Consider the following 19,088-nt stretch of genomic DNA (forward strand, 5'->3'; position numbering starts at 1 on the left):
CACTTGATCCGTCTCGTGTAAGTGATCATGTTCACAACAACAGGTCCCGGGGATAAGAACATCCTGAAATGTAACAACACTTGATCCGTCTCGTGTAAGTGATCATGTTCACAACAACAGGTCCCGGGGATAAGAACATCCTGAAATGTAACAACACTTGCCAAAAACCAACAGTCTGGCTGCTTCCTGTGCATAGTCCATTTTGTTCTTGAATTAAAATGTGCAAGTCACATATGTGTATCAAGTTTAAAGTCACAAACACATTCCCACTGTAAACAAAACACTGCCACCAAGCTATTGAGTTTTGGTATATGTCCAAGCTATTGAGTTTTGGTATATGTCCAAGCTATTGAGTTTTGGTATATGTCCAAGCTATTGAGTTTTGGTATATGTCCAAGCTATTGAGTTTTGGTATCAAGCACACGGATGTTCTATCCTCTGCCTGGACAGATCAGTGGCGGTGAACACGATCCTGTTCGTGGGTATAGGACGGTCACTTTAAGCTGAGGAGTATTGATAAATTAATCAATTGGCTTTTGAATAAAAAAAAGGAGACTCCGATCCAATTGTTGACTACCCTGGATGTGCGTGTGTGTTTCTGTCCAAGCCGAGTTTCCCTATAGGAGCCCGGAGTTATCAGTCTCAATTCAGTGCACGATAGAATCTTCCTCACTTCAGCTTTAACCATTTATGATTCAGAGGATCTTGCTCCCTCTCTCTGCAGTTTTCATGCCGACCCGGTGAGATTGCACCAAGCATATACTGTCAATATACCAATGGCTTCTGGCAAAAGGGTATTTTTGTAATCGCGCTTGTTTTTCTTTTTCATGCATTTATATAGAATGAGCTTTTTTAATGGTGTGTGTGTGTGTGTGTGTGTGTGTGTGTGTGTGTGTGTGGGTGTGTGTCTGTACGTACGTGCATCCATGCGTGCGTGCGTGCGTGTGTGTGTGTGTGTGTGTGTGTGTGTGTGTGTGTGTGTGTAACGACTAATAGGAAAACATAGAAACTGACAAAAAGGCTGAAATGACGAGAAACGTTAAATTTAGTCAGCAAATGAACAGATTTAAACAATGACCCATTTTAGCAGATAGGTTACAAACAATGCAATGTTAGATAATTATGAGAATCCAATCTGACACAAAAAAGCTCACAAAATTAAGCAGATACATAAAATGTTAAGACAGTAATTATTGCCCTAAGCACTGGTAGGTTAGTCATGCCATTAACTGTTAAATACATTATTAGTATCATAACTATACAACAGAAAAAGTAGTATGTAAAATGGAGAAAAAAAATCAATCGGGGAGACATAGCCTAACAGCAAGCAACAAGCGCGATACTCGAAATAATGAACATCAAAACAACTTATTCTACAGGCAAATCCACAATGCGCGAATGCGGCGCTGAGCTAAGAAATACAAAAGCTGCCAAAGTTATTTCAAGATTGTCATATTTGTTGTTGTTGCTACTCAGATGTGTCAGAATTGTCAACTACATGTGTATCAAAAGGCTATCCTTAATTGAGCTCGAAGTCGGCTTCGCGAAGTGTTTTTAAGAAAAATCAGCGAGCTTTGTGGAGTAGACTTTTTAATCAGAGGCTTAAAAACAATTAAATAGAGGCTTAAAGGTTTACTATGGCAAAATGCTCTGAGTATCGAGCAACTGTTGACCTAAATTCTCGACTAAGACAGAAGTTTTAATCACCACTGAATCCTCATGCGGACCGTACACTCCCCCCAGTCCATAATTCAGCACCTGTCAACACACAACCACCACAACATTGTAAGTAGCAACATTTTGCGAGCAAAGGGGAGAATGCAAAGATAATTCAACTGTACACAAAGCTATATCTAAATTGTTACTCAGTGTTAGTGAATGTTTACGGCTTCATGAAATAATAACAAAACTAGTTAAACAAACACAAGAAAGAAAGTCCAGATGTTTGAAGAGTTGAGATATGACTGGGCAAAAACGCGTTCAAGTATTTATAAAATTGCTAGATCAAGAAATAAGTCGAAATTGTGGTAAATGGAGACCGACCCGGCAACCCCCAAAGAAAAGCCCTTTTATGTAGTTGTCATCTTGTTCTTTTTCTTTTTACATTTAACTCCTTAACCTTTTCCGCTTTTATGCCGCAGAAAGCATTCCACGCTTCGTGACTTTTATCAAAAGTACACACAATGGATGAAAAGACAACAACATACAACTTTCCAAGTGGTTAAAATACACGTAAAACAGAAATAACGACGAAGATCTGATTTGTGCCAGTTTACCACAGAGTCTTCATGAAGTCCATTTACCCCACCGACACCATAGCTGGTCACCTACATCAAAATGACATAAACCGCACATATAAATTGTCACGGGGGAAAATCTGGGTATACTATTACAAACCCGAAGTGGAAGTTTTTAGTTTCTATACTTTTTTTTGTTCGTCTATTTCCTTTTTTGTGTCTTTTCTCATTTGTTGTTTGTTTGTTCGTTCATGGGCTGAAACTCCCACGGCTTTTACGTGTATGACCGTTTTTACCCCGCCATTCAGGAAGCCATACGCCGCTTTCGGGGGAGGCATGGTGGGTATATTCGTGTTTCTATAACCTACCGAACTCTGATCTGACATGGATTGCAGGATCTTTTCAGTGCGCAATTAGTCAGTCTTGTGCTTGCGTGTACACACGGGGGTGTTCGGACACCGAGGAGAGTCTGCACACAAAGTTGACTCTGAGAAATAAATCTCTCGCCGAACGTGGGGACGAACTCACGCTGACAGCGGCCAACAAATCCAGCGCGCTACCGACTGAGCTACATCCCCGCCCTCTCATTTGTTGTCATTTGAGTCTGATTACTTCTGTAAAATGTACCCGGGGGGTGGGTGGCGGTAGAGGGGGCAGGGAAAGGGGTGATGTATTTCAGACAGTGATGTCCTCGCAATATCCTACCCCCCCCCCCCCCAAAAAAAAAGAAAAAGAACATACCCCGACTTTTTAAGGAATTGAATCAAAAATCACAAAAATTACAAAAATGAATAAAGAACACTAAACTGAAGGGCGTGTGTAACCTGACTTACCTGGTAGGGCTCGGCGTGTGTGTCTTGGTGCAGGATACGCGTACTGAGCCTCGTGATGAGCTCCACTCGCCGTGACACGCGGGACACCACGGGGCTGGTGTCGAACAGCCACGCACTGCCAGGGGAAAATTCATGCATCAGTATACAGTGTATGTGTGTGTGTGTGTGTGTGTGTGTGTGTGTGTGTGTGTGTGTGTGTGTGTGTGTGTGTGTGTGTGCGTGCGTGCGTACGTGCGTGCTCGCGTGCGTATACACACACACACACACATCTCTCTCTCTCTCTATATATATAAATATGTATATATAATAATGATAATAATAATACGGGAGATTTATAGAGCGCCGGGTACGGCTTCGCCGGGAAAAAGTCAAGCCGAATACCCGTCTGCACCGGGGACCCGGCTTTGCCGGGTGTACGCCGGCTTTGCCGGCGCACCGCACGAAGGAAGGGAGATAAACGCGCAAAACACTGGAGAAGAGTCTAAAAATAGTATAACGGGAATATGGATTGAGCGTTGTCGACAGTGACCTTCTAAAAATAGAAACGGGAATATGGATTTAAGCCACACGAAGGAAGGGAGATAAACGCTGCAAACACTGGAGAAGATAAGGAAGAGTTACTGGTAGTGGATCCAGACAACAACAAAAAAATCGATTCAGCGCTGCGCGCTGAGAGCACGTGTTGAAATATTGACCAGGTTGTGTCCCGGGTGTACCTGAATATGCCCACCAAATTTGAAACAGATCCATCGAGAACCTTGGCCGCGCATCGCGAACAGACACACAGACACACAGACACAAGTCGTATATATATATATAGATGTGTGTGTGTGTGTGTGTGTGCCTGTGTGTCTGTGTGTGTGTGTGTGTGTGTGTGTGTGTGTGTGTGTGTGTGTGTGTGTGTGTGTGTGAACAACCGAGCTGTTTTCTGTTTTAGTTGGTTGTTTGGTTGTTTGTGTATGCGTGCGTGCGTGCGTGTGTGTGTGTGTGTGTGTGTGTGTGTGTGTGTGAGTGTGTGTGTGTGTGCGTGTGTGTCTGTGTGTGTCTGTGTGTGTGTGTGTGTGTGTGTGTGTGTGTGTGTGTGTGTGTGTGTGTGTGTGTGTGTGTGTGTGAACAACCGGGCTGTTTTCTGTTTTAGTTGGTTGTTTGGTTGTTTGTGTATGCGTGCGTGTGTGTGTGTGTCTGTGTGTGTGTGTGTGTGAGTGTGTGTGTGTGTGTGTGTGTGTGTGTGTGTGTGTGTGAGTGTGTGTGTGTGTGTGTGTGTTTGTGTGAGTGTGTGTGTGTGTGTGTGTGTGTGTGTGAACAACCGGGCTGTTTTCTGTGCAGAGTGAGAATTTATTGCCGAATTAATGTCGCAGATTGACATATCAGTTACAAAAGTAATTCAGACACAAAAAACTAAACACAAATAACAACTGGCTGTTCAACAAACTAACAGTGCTTACTTTTGGCTGACGCGGATGAGCTGCTGCTCGTGAGCGACCTGTGCCACGGCCAGCGTGGAGGGCGACAACTGCACGTGCAAGGCGGAACAAGAAGGTTAGGGTAAATAAAAGATATTGTAACTTGGGCTCGGTACGGTCGTTTATATTCACTTGTCAAGCCTAAACCCTACTGCAAACTGGAAGACTACAAATAAGCATAACATCATGATATTCTAAACTAGCCTGAAAGCATTAAAAACATGATTCAATATCGCACAATTTGGGATCTCAAGAATGATCTCTCTGAGATAGAGATTTGAAAATGTCGCAAAAACCTCTAATTTGCGATAAAAATGTCATGCCTGCTTTGCATACGGATAGATTAATATTATGTGCACTTTGAATAAAGAAATTTGCCTTCTATCTAGGCTTGCCAAAAGGACACAGAACACGTGATATAATGACATGTACTAAACTTAAACTATGTAAAAATCTTCTTTTTTATTTGCATTAATACAATTGAGAAATTTTTTTTTTAAACAGAACACCATATTGTGTGTACAGTCTACTGATTTTCCGACGATTGTAAACGCCCGAACACTGCACATCAAACACACTACCCCACGTGAACCAATCCGCATGTCCGCCACAACTGGTGACATGTACCGTAAAATCCCTAGCATAAGCCCACCATCTAGCAAACGCCCACCCCCCCACTTTGGGCCAAAAGTTGTGCACAGGGGTAACTACCTAGCAAACGCCCACCCTGCTTTTTTCAAAGAGACTATAGGCTCACTTTCACTAGGATTTGTGCAGACTGTTCTAAAAGTCATCTTTTTCCCCTTTCTTTACCTTTTCGTGTTTCTTTCCTTTTTTCTTATTCTTTGTCCCCTCTCCTCACTCCCACCCATCGTTCATGTTTTTTCGAGTTTCTCTTCTCTTTTTTTCCTAAGTTTGTGGGCTTTTCTTTCTCAGAAAGATTGGGCCTTTTGAAGACAAAATCCAAGTTCAGTTAACGTTTCATTTCCAAAGACGATCGTGTAATTTCTTCCCTGTACAGAAAGAAAGGGCTTCATTGGTGTTGACATTTCGACATTTCATCAAGTTTCTTTTTCCCGGAATTGTGTTGTTATTGTTTGTCCTTGCAAAGGTCTGGCGATTTTCTTTTTACTTTATAAATTTATATGAATGACTATGCTCGTGTTGTTTTCAGAAGAGCCAGTCCTTTTCTCTCTCTCTCTCTCTCTCTCTCTCTCTCTCTCTCTCTCTCTCTCTCTCTCTCTCTCTCTCTCTCTCTCTCTCTCTCTCTCTCTCTCTCTCTCTCTCTCTCTCTCTCATGGTTGGCCTTCTTTGCCTCAAAGTCCTTTTTTTTCTTTTTTCCTTCACTTCTACTCACACGACCTAACTTACATGCTTTCGGGGTTTGTATTCACTCAATTACACGGTTGAGCACAAAACTTACTTTGTGCAAAGGGGTCTATCCCTAGCAAACGCCCACCCCCCAATTTTGCCCTAAATCTGTGCACAGGGGGGGTGGGCTTATGCTAGGGATTTTACGGTAATGGCCTTTAATGAATATGTATAGACCTTTCCCAAACAACACACCTTTCGATCATTACTACCTTCGATTTCCCCCAATTAAGGAACGTGCTGGTAAATAAACTGAAGCTGACCTTTCCGGTGTAACACGAGAAAATTACTCCCACGAGTACGAAAATGTTACTCCCTTTACGAAAAAAGCACTCCCCCATTACACGAAAAAATAACTCCCCACGACACGTGAGTTCCGAGTAAACATTTCGTACACAAATGTTACTCCCCTGACGAATAAAAAACGAATAAATTTCTTCACCCTAACACGAGCAATTTAACTTCCCATGCCAGGTGTACGAAATTTATACTCCCTTGTCCCCTGTTAGTCTTGGTGGTGGAAGGGGTGGAGGGAGGGTAGCGCGACATTCGTTTGCGCGAGATCACATTATTGGCATTATCCCTTCGCCCGCATCCCATTTTAGCGTACGAGATTTTTACTGGAAGTAAAAAAAATGGGGAGTAAAAATTTCGTGGAGGGAGTAATTTTTTCGTGCCCTGGGGAGTTCTTTTCTCGTACGAAAAATTTACTCGGAGTAAGAATTTCGTACGAAATTTTTACTCCGGAGTAAATTTTTCGTGGAGTAAAAATTTCGTGTTACACCGGCATGTTTGACGAGTGTGTACAAAAAAAAGAAACCAAAGAAAACAACTTAAAACTGATGGTAAATATTTACCTTTCCGAATGACAAATCTTTCATTTCCCTGATTTCGTCATCGCTGATGACGTCATGGAAGACAACAATGTAGGGGTCATAGTTCACGACCTCAGCCTTGAACTTCAAGTAGGGTACTTGGGTGGAATGCAAATAGCACCGTGTTCCCGACCCGTGAACAATAGCTGCCTGCAAAACAAGCGTTATTGGTCATACAAACGTGCAGGTAATCTAAACACACACACATACACACACCAGGGATGTCGTTAGGCGTCGGACATCGGACATATAACGATGAAAATCCCCAAATGTCCGATTCACATTGCCGCATGTCGGTCAGATGTCCTATCGTTTTAGCCTGAGCGTGGTCATTGTCCGATATGTACTCCATTCCTTCGGACAGCGCGATATTCGTTAATTTTCATTTCAAGATACAAATCTTCTAAAAGACCGAACGCTCTCGTGTTCAGCTGACACTGAAGTTGCCAGTGCCGCGTGCGGATCTTTTCTTTTGTCGGGAATTCCCGAACCGTTTGCGGTATGCGCCATTTGGGTATAACCGTCTCGGTGCAGCGCACTGATCTAAAAATAGTGGATTCTTTTTAGATCAGTGCATGCTACAGGAGTACGGGAGACAACTCCAACTGACTAAATTTGTCGTCTGCTTTTGTTTTCGATACGAGACGAAGCACTGAATTATGCCGCTGAAAAAAAAACCTAAAGCCTGCAAAAGATCAGCATTAGATCAAACCGATCATTTTGTTTTTCAACTTTTATCCAAATCATGCAGTTTGTAATCAAAGTAAGAGCTCTGAAGTTGTTCATGTTGGTTTCTTTTTTGTGGTTTCTTTGAAACTAAACAAATACAACATTATATGCACACTGTGTTGATGTATTTACTATATTATGTGTGTGTTCTACAGCGCGCGCGCGTGTGTGTGTGGGTGTGTGTGCGTGTGTGTGTGGGCGCATGACTTTGGAACAATTCCATGGAATGTGTTATAAGCTGTTTGGCGCAAATTCATAATGTCCTATTACACTTTCTGAAAGCGGTCAAATGTCCTATTGATGCTGAAGAACTCAAGACATTTGTCATATAGGTATGAATTTGTAGCAACATTCCTCACACACACACACACACACACACACACACACACACACACACACACATACACACAGTCACACACACACACACACACACACACACACACAGAGCTTCCTCATTCGTGTCCCCTACAGCCTTGTAAAAAAAATGACAGGTACGATAAACTGAGATAAGATGAGCTGAGATTAAGATGAAGATAAGTCAAAGGGAGAGAAAATCACCATGGTCCCATACCCTGTGGTCTTTTCTAAAGGTCAACATTATGTCCGTGTGTTATTTGTTAGTAAACCAGTCAAACCTGTATGACTGTAGAAATGCTAAAAGCCTCGAAAATGTCCTGAAGGTGGCAGTGGTATTTCTCGTATTGAAAGAAGAAGTGGGCTTTTTTTTCTTCCCTCTGACCCTTTGACTGCCAAAATAAATATCAGGAAGGTACTTTGCTATCATTAATAAAACAAATCCAGTGCTCTGACAATGGAAACAGCCGATGCACATTGTCCTTTGAATTGCAACAATATGATTACCTTCCCGGGACTGCGGGAGACCATTTTCTCAGTTTTGGGTGAGTTATCTTAGCTTGTATTTCATATTGTTTTTCATTGCTTTATTAAATACATTCTTCCGGCAGTCAAGGGGGTAATAACGCGTGTAAATAGATGTCTTTTGAAGAATTGCGTCAGATGGAAGTGAAATGGGTACCTGCATAGATTTTCTGCACATCTGATGATACAAAGTCCTGACTGCCTCCTTTCGCCTCTGTTCGGGCTCACTGGCCAGGAAGGCTGAAAAGGTTAATCATATAATAAAATCGTAAAATATTTCTAATCCCCAGAGACCAAAAAAGAGAAGCTGAACAGCTTAAAGCTGAAGAGTACCGATATTGACAGCTATTGTGTTTTCAGCGTAGCAATAGGATCTGATATTTTTACGAGACAAGTATAATGCCGAAGAGTTTCATGTACGGAAAGAAAAAGTTGTTGCAAATTGTATCGTCTGTCGACCAGTCACAGAAGCAAACCTGGCCAGGTATGCGTGGACATCATTCACGGCGATGAAACCGGAACCTCGTGTAAATTTGTTGTTGTAAATATAAAGGATATTGAACGACTTCCGTACAAATATGGACGGATGGCCAAAACTGTGCGAGACTATCCAATCATAACCCCCGAATTCCCCCACGTGTCTATCAGAATAGCAATATTGTCTAATTAACTAACGCTTAGGCTTTTTTTTTATAGGGACGCGCAGTTGGGGAGGACATGCAAACACACACGCACATCAGGGGACACTATTACGGCAAGTCAAAGATAGACTTGGGTTGTATGCTGTGCCTTTCTTTGTTCAAACGTTAACTACCTGCACAAGTCGGTACTTTTCCGCAGCTTTAATGGGTTTGTGAGGTCTGGCAGAGTAAAGAAAACAAAGATGGAGAAAGCACCACATGCCTGGCTGTTGTCTGACGTCAAGAAAAAGGTGAAGGGGGAGGGGGGGAGAGAGGGTGGTATATAACAGAGGATGGAGGACAAACAGCAGATGGATGAGGAGGAAACGCTGAGGAGTAAGAGGAAGACACAAAAATAGGACAAACCATTACAATAGAAGGAAGGGCGGAGAAAGCAGAGTAGTAAAGTGGAGCGTATCGGAGGAGGAGAAGGAGGAGGAGGAGAAGGAGGAGGAGGAGGAGGAGGAGGAGGAGAAGGAGGAGGAGGAGGAGGAGGAGAAGGAGAAGGAGGAGAAGGAGGAGGAGGAGGAGGAGAAAACAGAGCAGAGGGTGAAAGAAGCAGAAGAAAAATAACAGAGGAGAAGGAGATAAAGAAGAAAAAGACGAAGGAAAAAGAGAAGATGGGTGACGGAACAGGCCCAGGAATAATAGAGCAAACAACCATATCGTAAACGTAGTAAAACAGATAGCGGTCCAATTCAGTCCAAATGTTATTACTCACAGACTGAAGGAGTAGAAATGCTGTTGTTGTGTTCACACTCTGACATGGAGCCGATCATCAGCTGGACACACAAAATTGAGAGAGTTCATAAACAGTTAGGTAAAATTACTCTTGTCAACGAACAAACTTCTTTTCCAACTTGTAAAACGAAAGTCAATCTCTTGTTGTCTCTTTTTTGAATTTGCTCGGTTATTGTTAATCTTCCTGAATTCATTTTTTTGTTTGTTCGTTCGCTTGCTTGTTCGTTTGTTTGCTTTGGTGTTTCTACTTAACTTTCTTGTATCACATCGTCACTGCCGGTGATACCAAAAGCAAAATATTGAGAATAGGTTGAGAAACAACTGGCAGGGCTTAACTGAGAAAGAAGGACAATGGAGCAGATAGACAGAAGAACAAGTAATCGAACCAACGAACATGAAATCATCACTATCGTCAACAACAAAAATAATAAGATGAAAAAAAACAAAAAAACTTCTACGACTAAAATGTGTCCAGTGACATAACTAAATGGAAATATCGAAGAAGCAGGACATGTATTTGGAGGTAATAAATTCGGATTTCAATCAGTTCTTTATAAATGCTTTTCTTGAGGACACGTCACTTGGGAGAGTCACCTATTATAATTCTACTTCCTGTTCTCAGAGGTAGGCTCCAGCCTTTTAAGGCTCTCAGCCGTAAAGGAATCAACACACTCTAGATTTTACAAATAAAAAAAAAGTATACATTTCAACACACATCTGACAGTCTTTCCCTGAGTCTCTGCACCCTTGCCACTGTCCTCTCTCCCTCAAAACCAGCAGAAAGCGTCTCTAGCGCGGAAAACAGTCCTTTGGCGTCACAGATAAAACCAAGCTTCAGGGCTGCCTTCGTGACGTAGGTCAGCTCCAGTGACGTCAGGGGCTTTGACGTCACGTTCAGAAAATGTCCCTGGAGCAAAGGGGCGTAATCCAGGTTGTACAGATGATGCAGTCGCACGATGGCCGTGGCGGCGCCGGACAGGTCCGCGTGTGTTGGCCAGATCTGCTGTGTGCGCAGCCATTCTCTTGTGGAGTTCGTAAACTCTGGAAGCAGTAATTAGAAAATATGTTAGGCCAAGCAAATGAAGGACTCGGTCTTGCAGCCAATGTTGAAGTGTCCACACACTCTGAAAGCAGTAATACAGAGTATTTAAGTCCAGAGGCGGCCTTGCAGTCAATTTTTGAAGTTTTCGTCCAACATCTTGTGAAGTCATGTAAACTTGCTCTTTAAAGCTCCGCCATTACTTCTCGCGCGAAATGACATGTAGGCTTACAAATGAGCGGAGCAGCCTTCAGCTGGGACAATTACCCGCACTCTACAGCCTGGCTGCAGCAAAATCGTCATCAGCAAAATGAAGAATCAGGGCCGCTTCACAACGACTAGAATCATTAACTGATTACCAAGATGGCGATATAACCGAGTTTTAAGTAAGTCACTTCAACTTCGGGAAATGTCATTACAATAAAGAAAGAAAGAAGGAAAGAAAGAAACAAACAAACAAACAAACAAACGACAGAGAAAAATAACAAACAAAACAAAAAAAGTAAGAAAACACCAAAGATTCTTACCTTTGAATCTGGACACTGACGGTGCAATGACGTCATCAGCCAATTTAAAGACTGCTGACCACTGCCTGACCAGACGTTTGACCAGTCGGAAAGCGTGCAGCGGACACTCGATGATCGACGTGTTCTTCACGATTTTAGAGTTCCACTGGTGAAGCTTTTGAAGTTTTCTGAAAAACAAATGAACAAACAAAAAAAGATAATAATACACTCAAATGCCAATCACTGGTCGAGTTGGTCCATCAGAACTATCATTTATACAGTGTGCGCTCGATATCACAAACTTTTCTTTTGAAAACATCTTCTCTCCCCCTCCCCTCCCCCCTCCCCTCCCCCCTCCCCCTTACTTTCCTTATGTTCCCATTGCTGGTTCCTTATGTTCCCATTGCTGGTTCCTTATGTTCCCATTGCTGGCAAATTCGGGTAGCTTCCTCCCAGTGAAAAGTGAGCAGTATACAAAAGTCACCCAAGTGTGCGCGTGTTTAAGTGTAATCAGCCACATGCACTTATGGCAGAATGACCGAAGTCTGTCAGTGGTGACAGGGGAATGGAACATGGATACCGTCTCTAAGTCTGCACATAAAGTTGATCCGTGTCCGACCCAGCCCGGATTCGAACCCCTGACCCGCAGGTGACAAGTACAGTGCTCCATAGCTACCGGACCCCAAACATGTACAACGGAGCTACTTTTCACTGCATCTGTGCTAACTTGCCATCACTGAAATAACCCTGTGCTACATAATGATATAGTTCAGCGTGCCTCACTTTCAAGAAAAGCAATTCTTCCACAGTTCATACAGAAATCAACAGAGTTGTTTACTGAACATCATCGAAATTTACTAGTGGATTATCATCAACTGACGGGTTAGTCTATTACACTTTTAACAGTCATGCTAGGATGTTAACGGGTCACTGAACGACTCTCTGCTTGAATGATCCGGCCAATCAAATTTTAATGCGTCAAACGACCGTCTAACCGAGAGCGGCACGGTCGAGTGAGATGGTGATGCGTTGACATTGTAATCAATTGCACTATACTAAAGTTTCCCCGTACAATGCTCAGAATGCATCTCAGTGAGTTGCTCTGATCAAAAACGACAGCAAATTTCATATCACCAAGAGTAAGATTGCACCGGTCAAATATACATTTTTTTCTTTGATCTTATTTTGGTCTCCCTAAAACCTTCTGACCTTTCCATCACCTTCCCTGCCCCTAACCTCCCTCGATCCCCACCCCCCCCCCCCCCCCCCAAGAAAACGGGGAGGGGACCATATGTAACTTACCATTTTCTATTAAGAAACAAAGTTTGCCGTTTTTTCCTGCCACTGAGATAAATGAGACTGCCCCTATGACATCTGGCCTAAAGACACTCATCCACTATCTGATATCCAAAGGTCATACTACCGCAGAACGATCTGACTGATTGACTATGGTTCAGGGGAGACATGAAAAAATCCCTGTTGTCTCTTTGCATGAATGCAAAGTTTCAATCCCCCCCGAAACCAGCGCAGTTTGTTTGTACCGCCGGTTTCTATTTACACAACTAGGAACCAACTAAAGGTACACATGTAAAACGCAGTCGCTTAATGTTTGCGGGACATTACTGTGTGTAGGACATTAGGACGAGGGCAGCCATAGGACGAGGGCAGCCTGAGTTCACTACAATCCATCCATCTAGCGCGTAGCACAGTGACAACATGTCTGACACCCACAAAAGGGCTTTACTGATGTCACGGCAAAGCTTCATGCTCTGTCCCTCTCTGTAATCGCGTGCTTGCATTGTCACTGCCAACAAATTGCAGCAAATTTCTCCAGAGTGGTGTTCCGTGTTTCCCATCATGAAAACAAATAAAAAGTAATGACCATTGATTTGTCCCTCGCGTGAGGTTTACACAGTGTTACGGTAAGGGGGCGCTGGTAGTTTATGTAACCCGCACATGACCAAACATTATGTTTTATTTTCCATCCAGGCACTGTGATTACCTTGGAGACCCACTTACATGAGCGGGCGGTTTGAGGATATGCCTTATTTTTCGACATGGACTTTCACTCCTGAAGGTTTTTGTGGGGGCAAGAAAATCGATAAACCAAGACGTACGTTCGACTCCAAACGTAGGCGGTTTTAAATCATGACTTGAAACTAAACGCCCGTTTCTGACTTCCGCAATAGTGCAATACAGAGACCCCGCAAAGGGATAGACAAATATGGTGGAGATGTGTTTAACTTAGAAATTAATGTTTAACTTAGAAATTAAACTTCGACAGTGTTTTGTTCTGCAAATAGATATCATTCGATATTACGGACATAACTTGCCAGCATCCCTAAAAGAGAACAAGGTCCACCCGCCCCTTTTTCTATTACTGTACACATGCGCAAATTTCACCAAGACTTGTAGTAACAATGCAAAACTTCAAGCAAAATGGAAATCCAATGGTACACGATACAAAATGCCATCAGGCGACCACAGAGTTTGACTCCTTAGCAACCAGTTTATATCACAATAGACCCTATCGGTATTCCACGCTCTCGCAATCTCTCGCAAGCCTCAAAGCATAGCAAAGCATGCTGTACGGCTATCTCGCGAGAGGTGCGAAAGCTGAAGATCGTAGTTCTTGCGACTTTCGAAGCATGACAAGGAGCATGTCTCACAGATATCTCGCGTGAGCTGCTCAGATGCTGACGAGGTCTATTGCTGCGAGACGCGAGAGCGGGTTATGTACAGCAGTCTGCAAGTAGCCATGGACAGTAAGGTGCTGTTCACATGGCAGACTTACAATAAACTTTCCCCCAACTTTCCAACGAATTTGTCGGAACCCAGTCGGATAAAAAAAAAATCGTTGCCCATGTGAAGAGCGCAAACGCTCAGGAGCTCCGGGTTTCGAAGTGCATAGCGTTCTCCCGGCCCGTAGGACAATTCATGAACGCGTTCAACCATAACCCCAGTAATTGCGACCTTTGGTGTGACGACGCAGATTTAGTTGTTACATGACTGGCATTCAGTATAGTCCACCCGTCAGCAAGATGATTTCTCACAGTCTCTAAACATGGCGTCGTACTTTTATGCATTAAATACTAGGCCGACACACGTTCGCTAAATTACTTCTATTCGGAAAATCCCCGCGACCTCTCATGAAAATGCAAATGAAAATAAATAATGCATGCGCAAGTTCATTATGCCTGTGTCGTCGGTTAATGGGATAGCATTGTGTGCCTGGATGATTGAGAATGAAAAATCCATGCGTAAGTAATGAGCTTGAAAATCTCGAAATTCAAAACGTTTGTAAAATCGCGCGCGGGACTGAAACATGTATGAGGAAACGTATTACTATGCTAAACAGTTTCGGGGTTCAAACACTTGCTCTATACCATGCCACACATGATTTTGAATTCACGCATACATACAAGTAGGCAAGCACGCATACAATCTCACACCAACGCGCGCGCGCGTACGTACACACACACGCGCCAACGCACACACCCACACACACGCGCGCGCGCACGCACGCACACACACATACACACACATACACACACACACACTTTTTACCAGCGGCGGCTTGAATGAAGGACTGATCAGAAAATGTGTCTGATGACACTGAACAGATAGCACAGAGCATTCTTTTTTTTCTTTCTTTATTTGGTGTCGTCGTTTTCAACCACGAAGGTTATATCGCGACGGACACAGAGCATTGGACGCTGTGGTTGCTACAGGAAGATCAAGCAATGTAGTAATGGCTGCGTTGTAAATAAAACAGTATACATGGAGCGTTTAAACGGTGGGTTATGGCGACCCGTTAGGGAAGAGCGGAGAGAATGAGTAATAAAAGCTTGTAGCGATTAAGTGGTGGTGATCGGGTCTAATTCGACCGCTTCTACCCACAATTTGTGTTCCCGCTATGGATGCTCTCACAGTTGTCGTCGCTTATCTTGACATCACATCACGATCGCTACTGAATCGATCTCACTATAATCTCGCGTGGCAGTGCGTGTTTTTTTTCAGGACTGCGGTTTGACTTGGTTTGAACATACTGGTCAGTGATTTTTTGTTGCTCGAAACACAAGATAAAGGGTCAAGATGCTCGAAATGAAACTAATCATTTCAATCAATCAATATGAGGCTTATATCGCGCGTATTCCGTGGGTACAGTTCTAAGCGCAGGGATTTAAAAAAATGTTTATGCAATTTATATCGCGCACATATTCAAGGCGCAGGGATTTATTTATGCCGTGTGAGATGGAATTTTTTTTACACAATACATCACGCATTCATATCGGCCAGCAGATCGCAGCCATTTCGGCGCATATCCTACTTTTCACGGCCTATTATTCCAAGTCACACGGGTATTTTGGTGGACATTTTTATCTATGCCTATACAATTTTGCCAGGAAAGACCCTTTTGTCAATTGTGGGATCTTTAACGTGCACACCCCAATGTAGTGTACACGAAGGGACCTCGATTTTTCGTCTCATGCGAAAGACTAGCACTTGAACCCACCACCAAGGTTAGGAAAGGGGGGAGAAAATTGCTAACGCCCTGACCCAGGGTCGAACTCGCAACCTCTCGCTTCCGAGCGCAAGTGCTTTACCACTCGGCCACCCAGTCCAATCATTTTTTTAGGGGGTGGGTGTTTCTTCGGTTTTTTTGGGGTCTTTTGTCCTTTTTGTGTGTGTAGTTGTTGTTGATGTTGTTGCTGTTGTTGTTGTATTGGTTGTGGTGGTGGTACGAATCCAAGTGGAAAGATGGTCAAATATTTAGAAAGTCAGTACATGTAGTTTTAACCCAAATCCAGAATTTCATACCGGCACGGTTGGCCCGTGATCGGGAGGTCGTGGGTTCGAACCCCGGCCGGGTCATATCTAAGACTTTAAATTTGGCAATCTAGTGGCTGCTCCGCCTGGCGTCTGGGATTATGGGGTTAGTGCTAGGACTACAGTTGGTCCGGTGTCAGAATAATGTGACTGGGTGAGACATGAAGCCTGTGCTGCGACTTCTGTCTTGTGTGTGGCGCACGTTATAATTATGTCAAAGCAGCACCGCCCTGATATAGCCCTTCGTGGTCGGCTGGGCGTTAAGCAAACAAACAAACAAAACAAAACAGAATTTCATTGTTCAATTGTCGAGAAACGCATTCCACACTCTGTGCACTGACAAAACCTGCCTGCATTTCTTCCCTTTAGCCGCAACCGCCCCCCCCCCCCCCCACTTTCCCTGCTTTTGTGTTTGTAAGTTTTCAAATGTTCGCAGTGTATCGTGAACATCTCCCAGGAGAGCATTATAATGCAGAAAAAAATGCACATATGAGAAGAGGGCACCTTTGACTAAAACAACTACACTGAATGACGGAGAAACATCACCTTATTTCAGTAAACAGACAAAAAACAGCATAATTGGACCCAAAACGACCTGGTCAGAAAGTCGTTCGTCCCATGGGGATAGAAATGGTTCCTCATTGCCAAATTGTTGTCATGGATGCAGCAAATGTTGAGTGTGTTCATCGGTTAAAAATCTAAAGAACACAAGTAAGATACGAAGGCACTCGCATGCCAGTTTGGAAAAAAACTGTACAATTTCAATAACATTTCACGGAACTGTTTTAAGTGCATTTGATTGCAAGGAATTACTGCATCAGAATAAAGTCGCGCAAAACGTGCCTAGAAAGTCCCATATAATTCTTGCAACTTAAAAGATTCACTACACTCGACGTGGTTGTTCAAAGTGTACTAGATTGTAGGATCACTGGGTTCATTGGCAAGACATTAAATGCATCATGAAAACAGCATCACAAAAATCTCTTCGTCTTTTTGCAAAAAGTGCAGTTTTTGAAATGATATTCAGCACAGAAGGACAAGTTGATCAATGGAAACAAACGCAACACAAATAAAGGTCAACGCAAGAATTCGCTGAGCACCGTAAGCCCACTAGATGCAAAATCAATACACATTTGATAGAAGGTCTGTATTTGGGTCTTTATTTGCACAGTGCATGTGGGCTTATCAGGTAAGTCGACTAGGTGCATGTTCATCTGGCTGTGAGTGTGTGTTTGTGTGTGTGTGTGTGTGTCTGTGTGTGTGTATGTATGTGTGTGTGCGTGCGTGCGTGCGTGTGTACGTGCGTGCGTGCGTGCGTGCGTGCGTGCGTGCGTGCGTGCGTGCGTGCGTGCGTGCGTGCGTGTGTGTGTGTGTGTGTGTGTGTGTGAGTGTGGGTGTATGTGTGTGTGTGTTTATTATTTTAATCTCGCAAAAAAACTAAAACTGAGTATATACATAGACTGGAACCTACAGTGCCCGAAAAGCTCAACATGTAAACAGCAGTATATGTTTTCATGCCAAAGGTTTTTTGTCCGCAAATCTAAAATCAGTGTGAAACAAATGCTACTTATACCGCCTTTTCTCGAACGAAGTCTAAATTCATCAGGAGAAAAATGACACCCACATCCCCCCTACCCCACTCCGCTGCCCATACACCACCTCAACAAAAACACGTTTCCAAATCTTTAATCCGTGCTTAACACCATTTGAACCTGGACTTTGCGTTCAGAGTGCAGTGGAATAAATTATTCATTGTCTCCGTGATGGATCAGTGAGCAAACCTGCATCTTATGTGTAATTTGCCGGCTATTTTAGTTCAACAGTATCTTTGTAATGTAAACACGGCATTCGAATTTTTCACGATACACTGCGAACATTTTAAAATTCACAAAGACAAACGATTCGGGGTGGGGAAGGGAGCGGGGAGGGGGTTCTAGAAAAGAAAACTTTGCAGACAGCGTTTGTGTATGTATGGAGTGTATATATAGTGCGTTTCCCACAAATTGAACAAACTACTGCCTTTTTAAATATTTGACTAAATGCGTTCCGGCAAGACCGGGCAGAGTGACATATAGATATATGACTTGAAATAAAACTAAGCCGCTTTTATAAACAAGTGAAGCAATCTGACCTAAAACATGTTGTTACGCCTGACGTCTAGCTTCCGACTATTTGAAGATGAATGTCTTGAAATCAGTTTAAGCACTTATTTGAGATCAGCATTAATATTATTTGAAACCAACATTTTATGTTTCACCATGTTCAAGTAAATGATACCAAATAGCCGCATTCTCGTGCAACAAAGTGTTACAAAAGCGCGTTACTAATTGTAAGACGTTATTTTTTTAAATAGCTTTACACTCAATCAATCAATATGAGGCTTATATAGCGCGTATTCCGTGGGTACAGTTCTAAGCGCAGGGATTTTTTTATTTATTTAAAGATTTTTTTTAATGCAATTTGTATCGCGCACATATTCAAGGCGCAGGGATTTATTTATGCCGTGTGAGATGGAATTTTATTTTTACACAATACATCACGCATTCACATCGGCCAGCAGATCGCAGCCATTTCGGCGCATATCCTACTTTTCACGGCCTATTATTCCAAGTCACACGGGTATTTTGGTGGACATTTTTATCACATGAAGACGCTCTCTCTCTCTCTCTCTCATCATCATCATCATCATCATCATCATCATCATCATCATCACTTGATCATCATCATCATCATCATCATCATCATCATCATCATCATCATCATCATCATCATCATCATCATCATCAACATCTTCATCATCATCATTTACACCATATAATCATTATTAGCATTAGTGTAAACGTTGGTATCGTGTGAATTTTACCGTCGATCACTTTACATGTGTAACCTCAATTAACATGTTGCA

At 42.9% G+C, this 19,088-nt stretch overlaps 1 protein-coding gene across 2 annotated transcripts in view; it reads right to left on the bottom strand.

The window, feature by feature from the left end:
• Positions 1-19,088, bottom strand: part of LOC138968544 (prolyl 4-hydroxylase subunit alpha-2-like) — a 36,827-nt gene that overhangs the window by 5,933 nt on the left and 11,806 nt on the right. Inside the window, exons 2-9 of one of the 2 annotated variants that reach the window (XM_070341124.1) lie at positions 11,375-11,541; positions 10,524-10,849; positions 9,789-9,849; positions 8,545-8,627; positions 6,762-6,929; positions 4,516-4,583; positions 3,071-3,185; positions 2,277-2,327 (exon numbers count right to left, since the gene is read on the bottom strand). In XM_070341124.1, coding sequence (XP_070197225.1) covers positions 2,277-2,327; positions 3,071-3,185; positions 4,516-4,583; positions 6,762-6,929; positions 8,545-8,627; positions 9,789-9,849; positions 10,524-10,849; positions 11,375-11,541 — 1,039 coding nt within the window. Of the gene's footprint in view, positions 1-1,707; positions 1,759-2,276; positions 2,328-3,070; positions 3,186-4,515; positions 4,584-6,761; positions 6,930-8,544; positions 8,628-9,788; positions 9,850-10,523; positions 10,850-11,374; positions 11,542-19,088 lie in introns of both variants that reach the window. The other variant, XM_070341123.1, reaches the window with a different exon arrangement.

This window comes from Littorina saxatilis, linkage group LG6 (genome assembly GCF_037325665.1).
Source record: "Littorina saxatilis isolate snail1 linkage group LG6, US_GU_Lsax_2.0, whole genome shotgun sequence".
NCBI classification, from domain to species: domain Eukaryota; kingdom Metazoa; phylum Mollusca; class Gastropoda; order Littorinimorpha; family Littorinidae; genus Littorina; species Littorina saxatilis.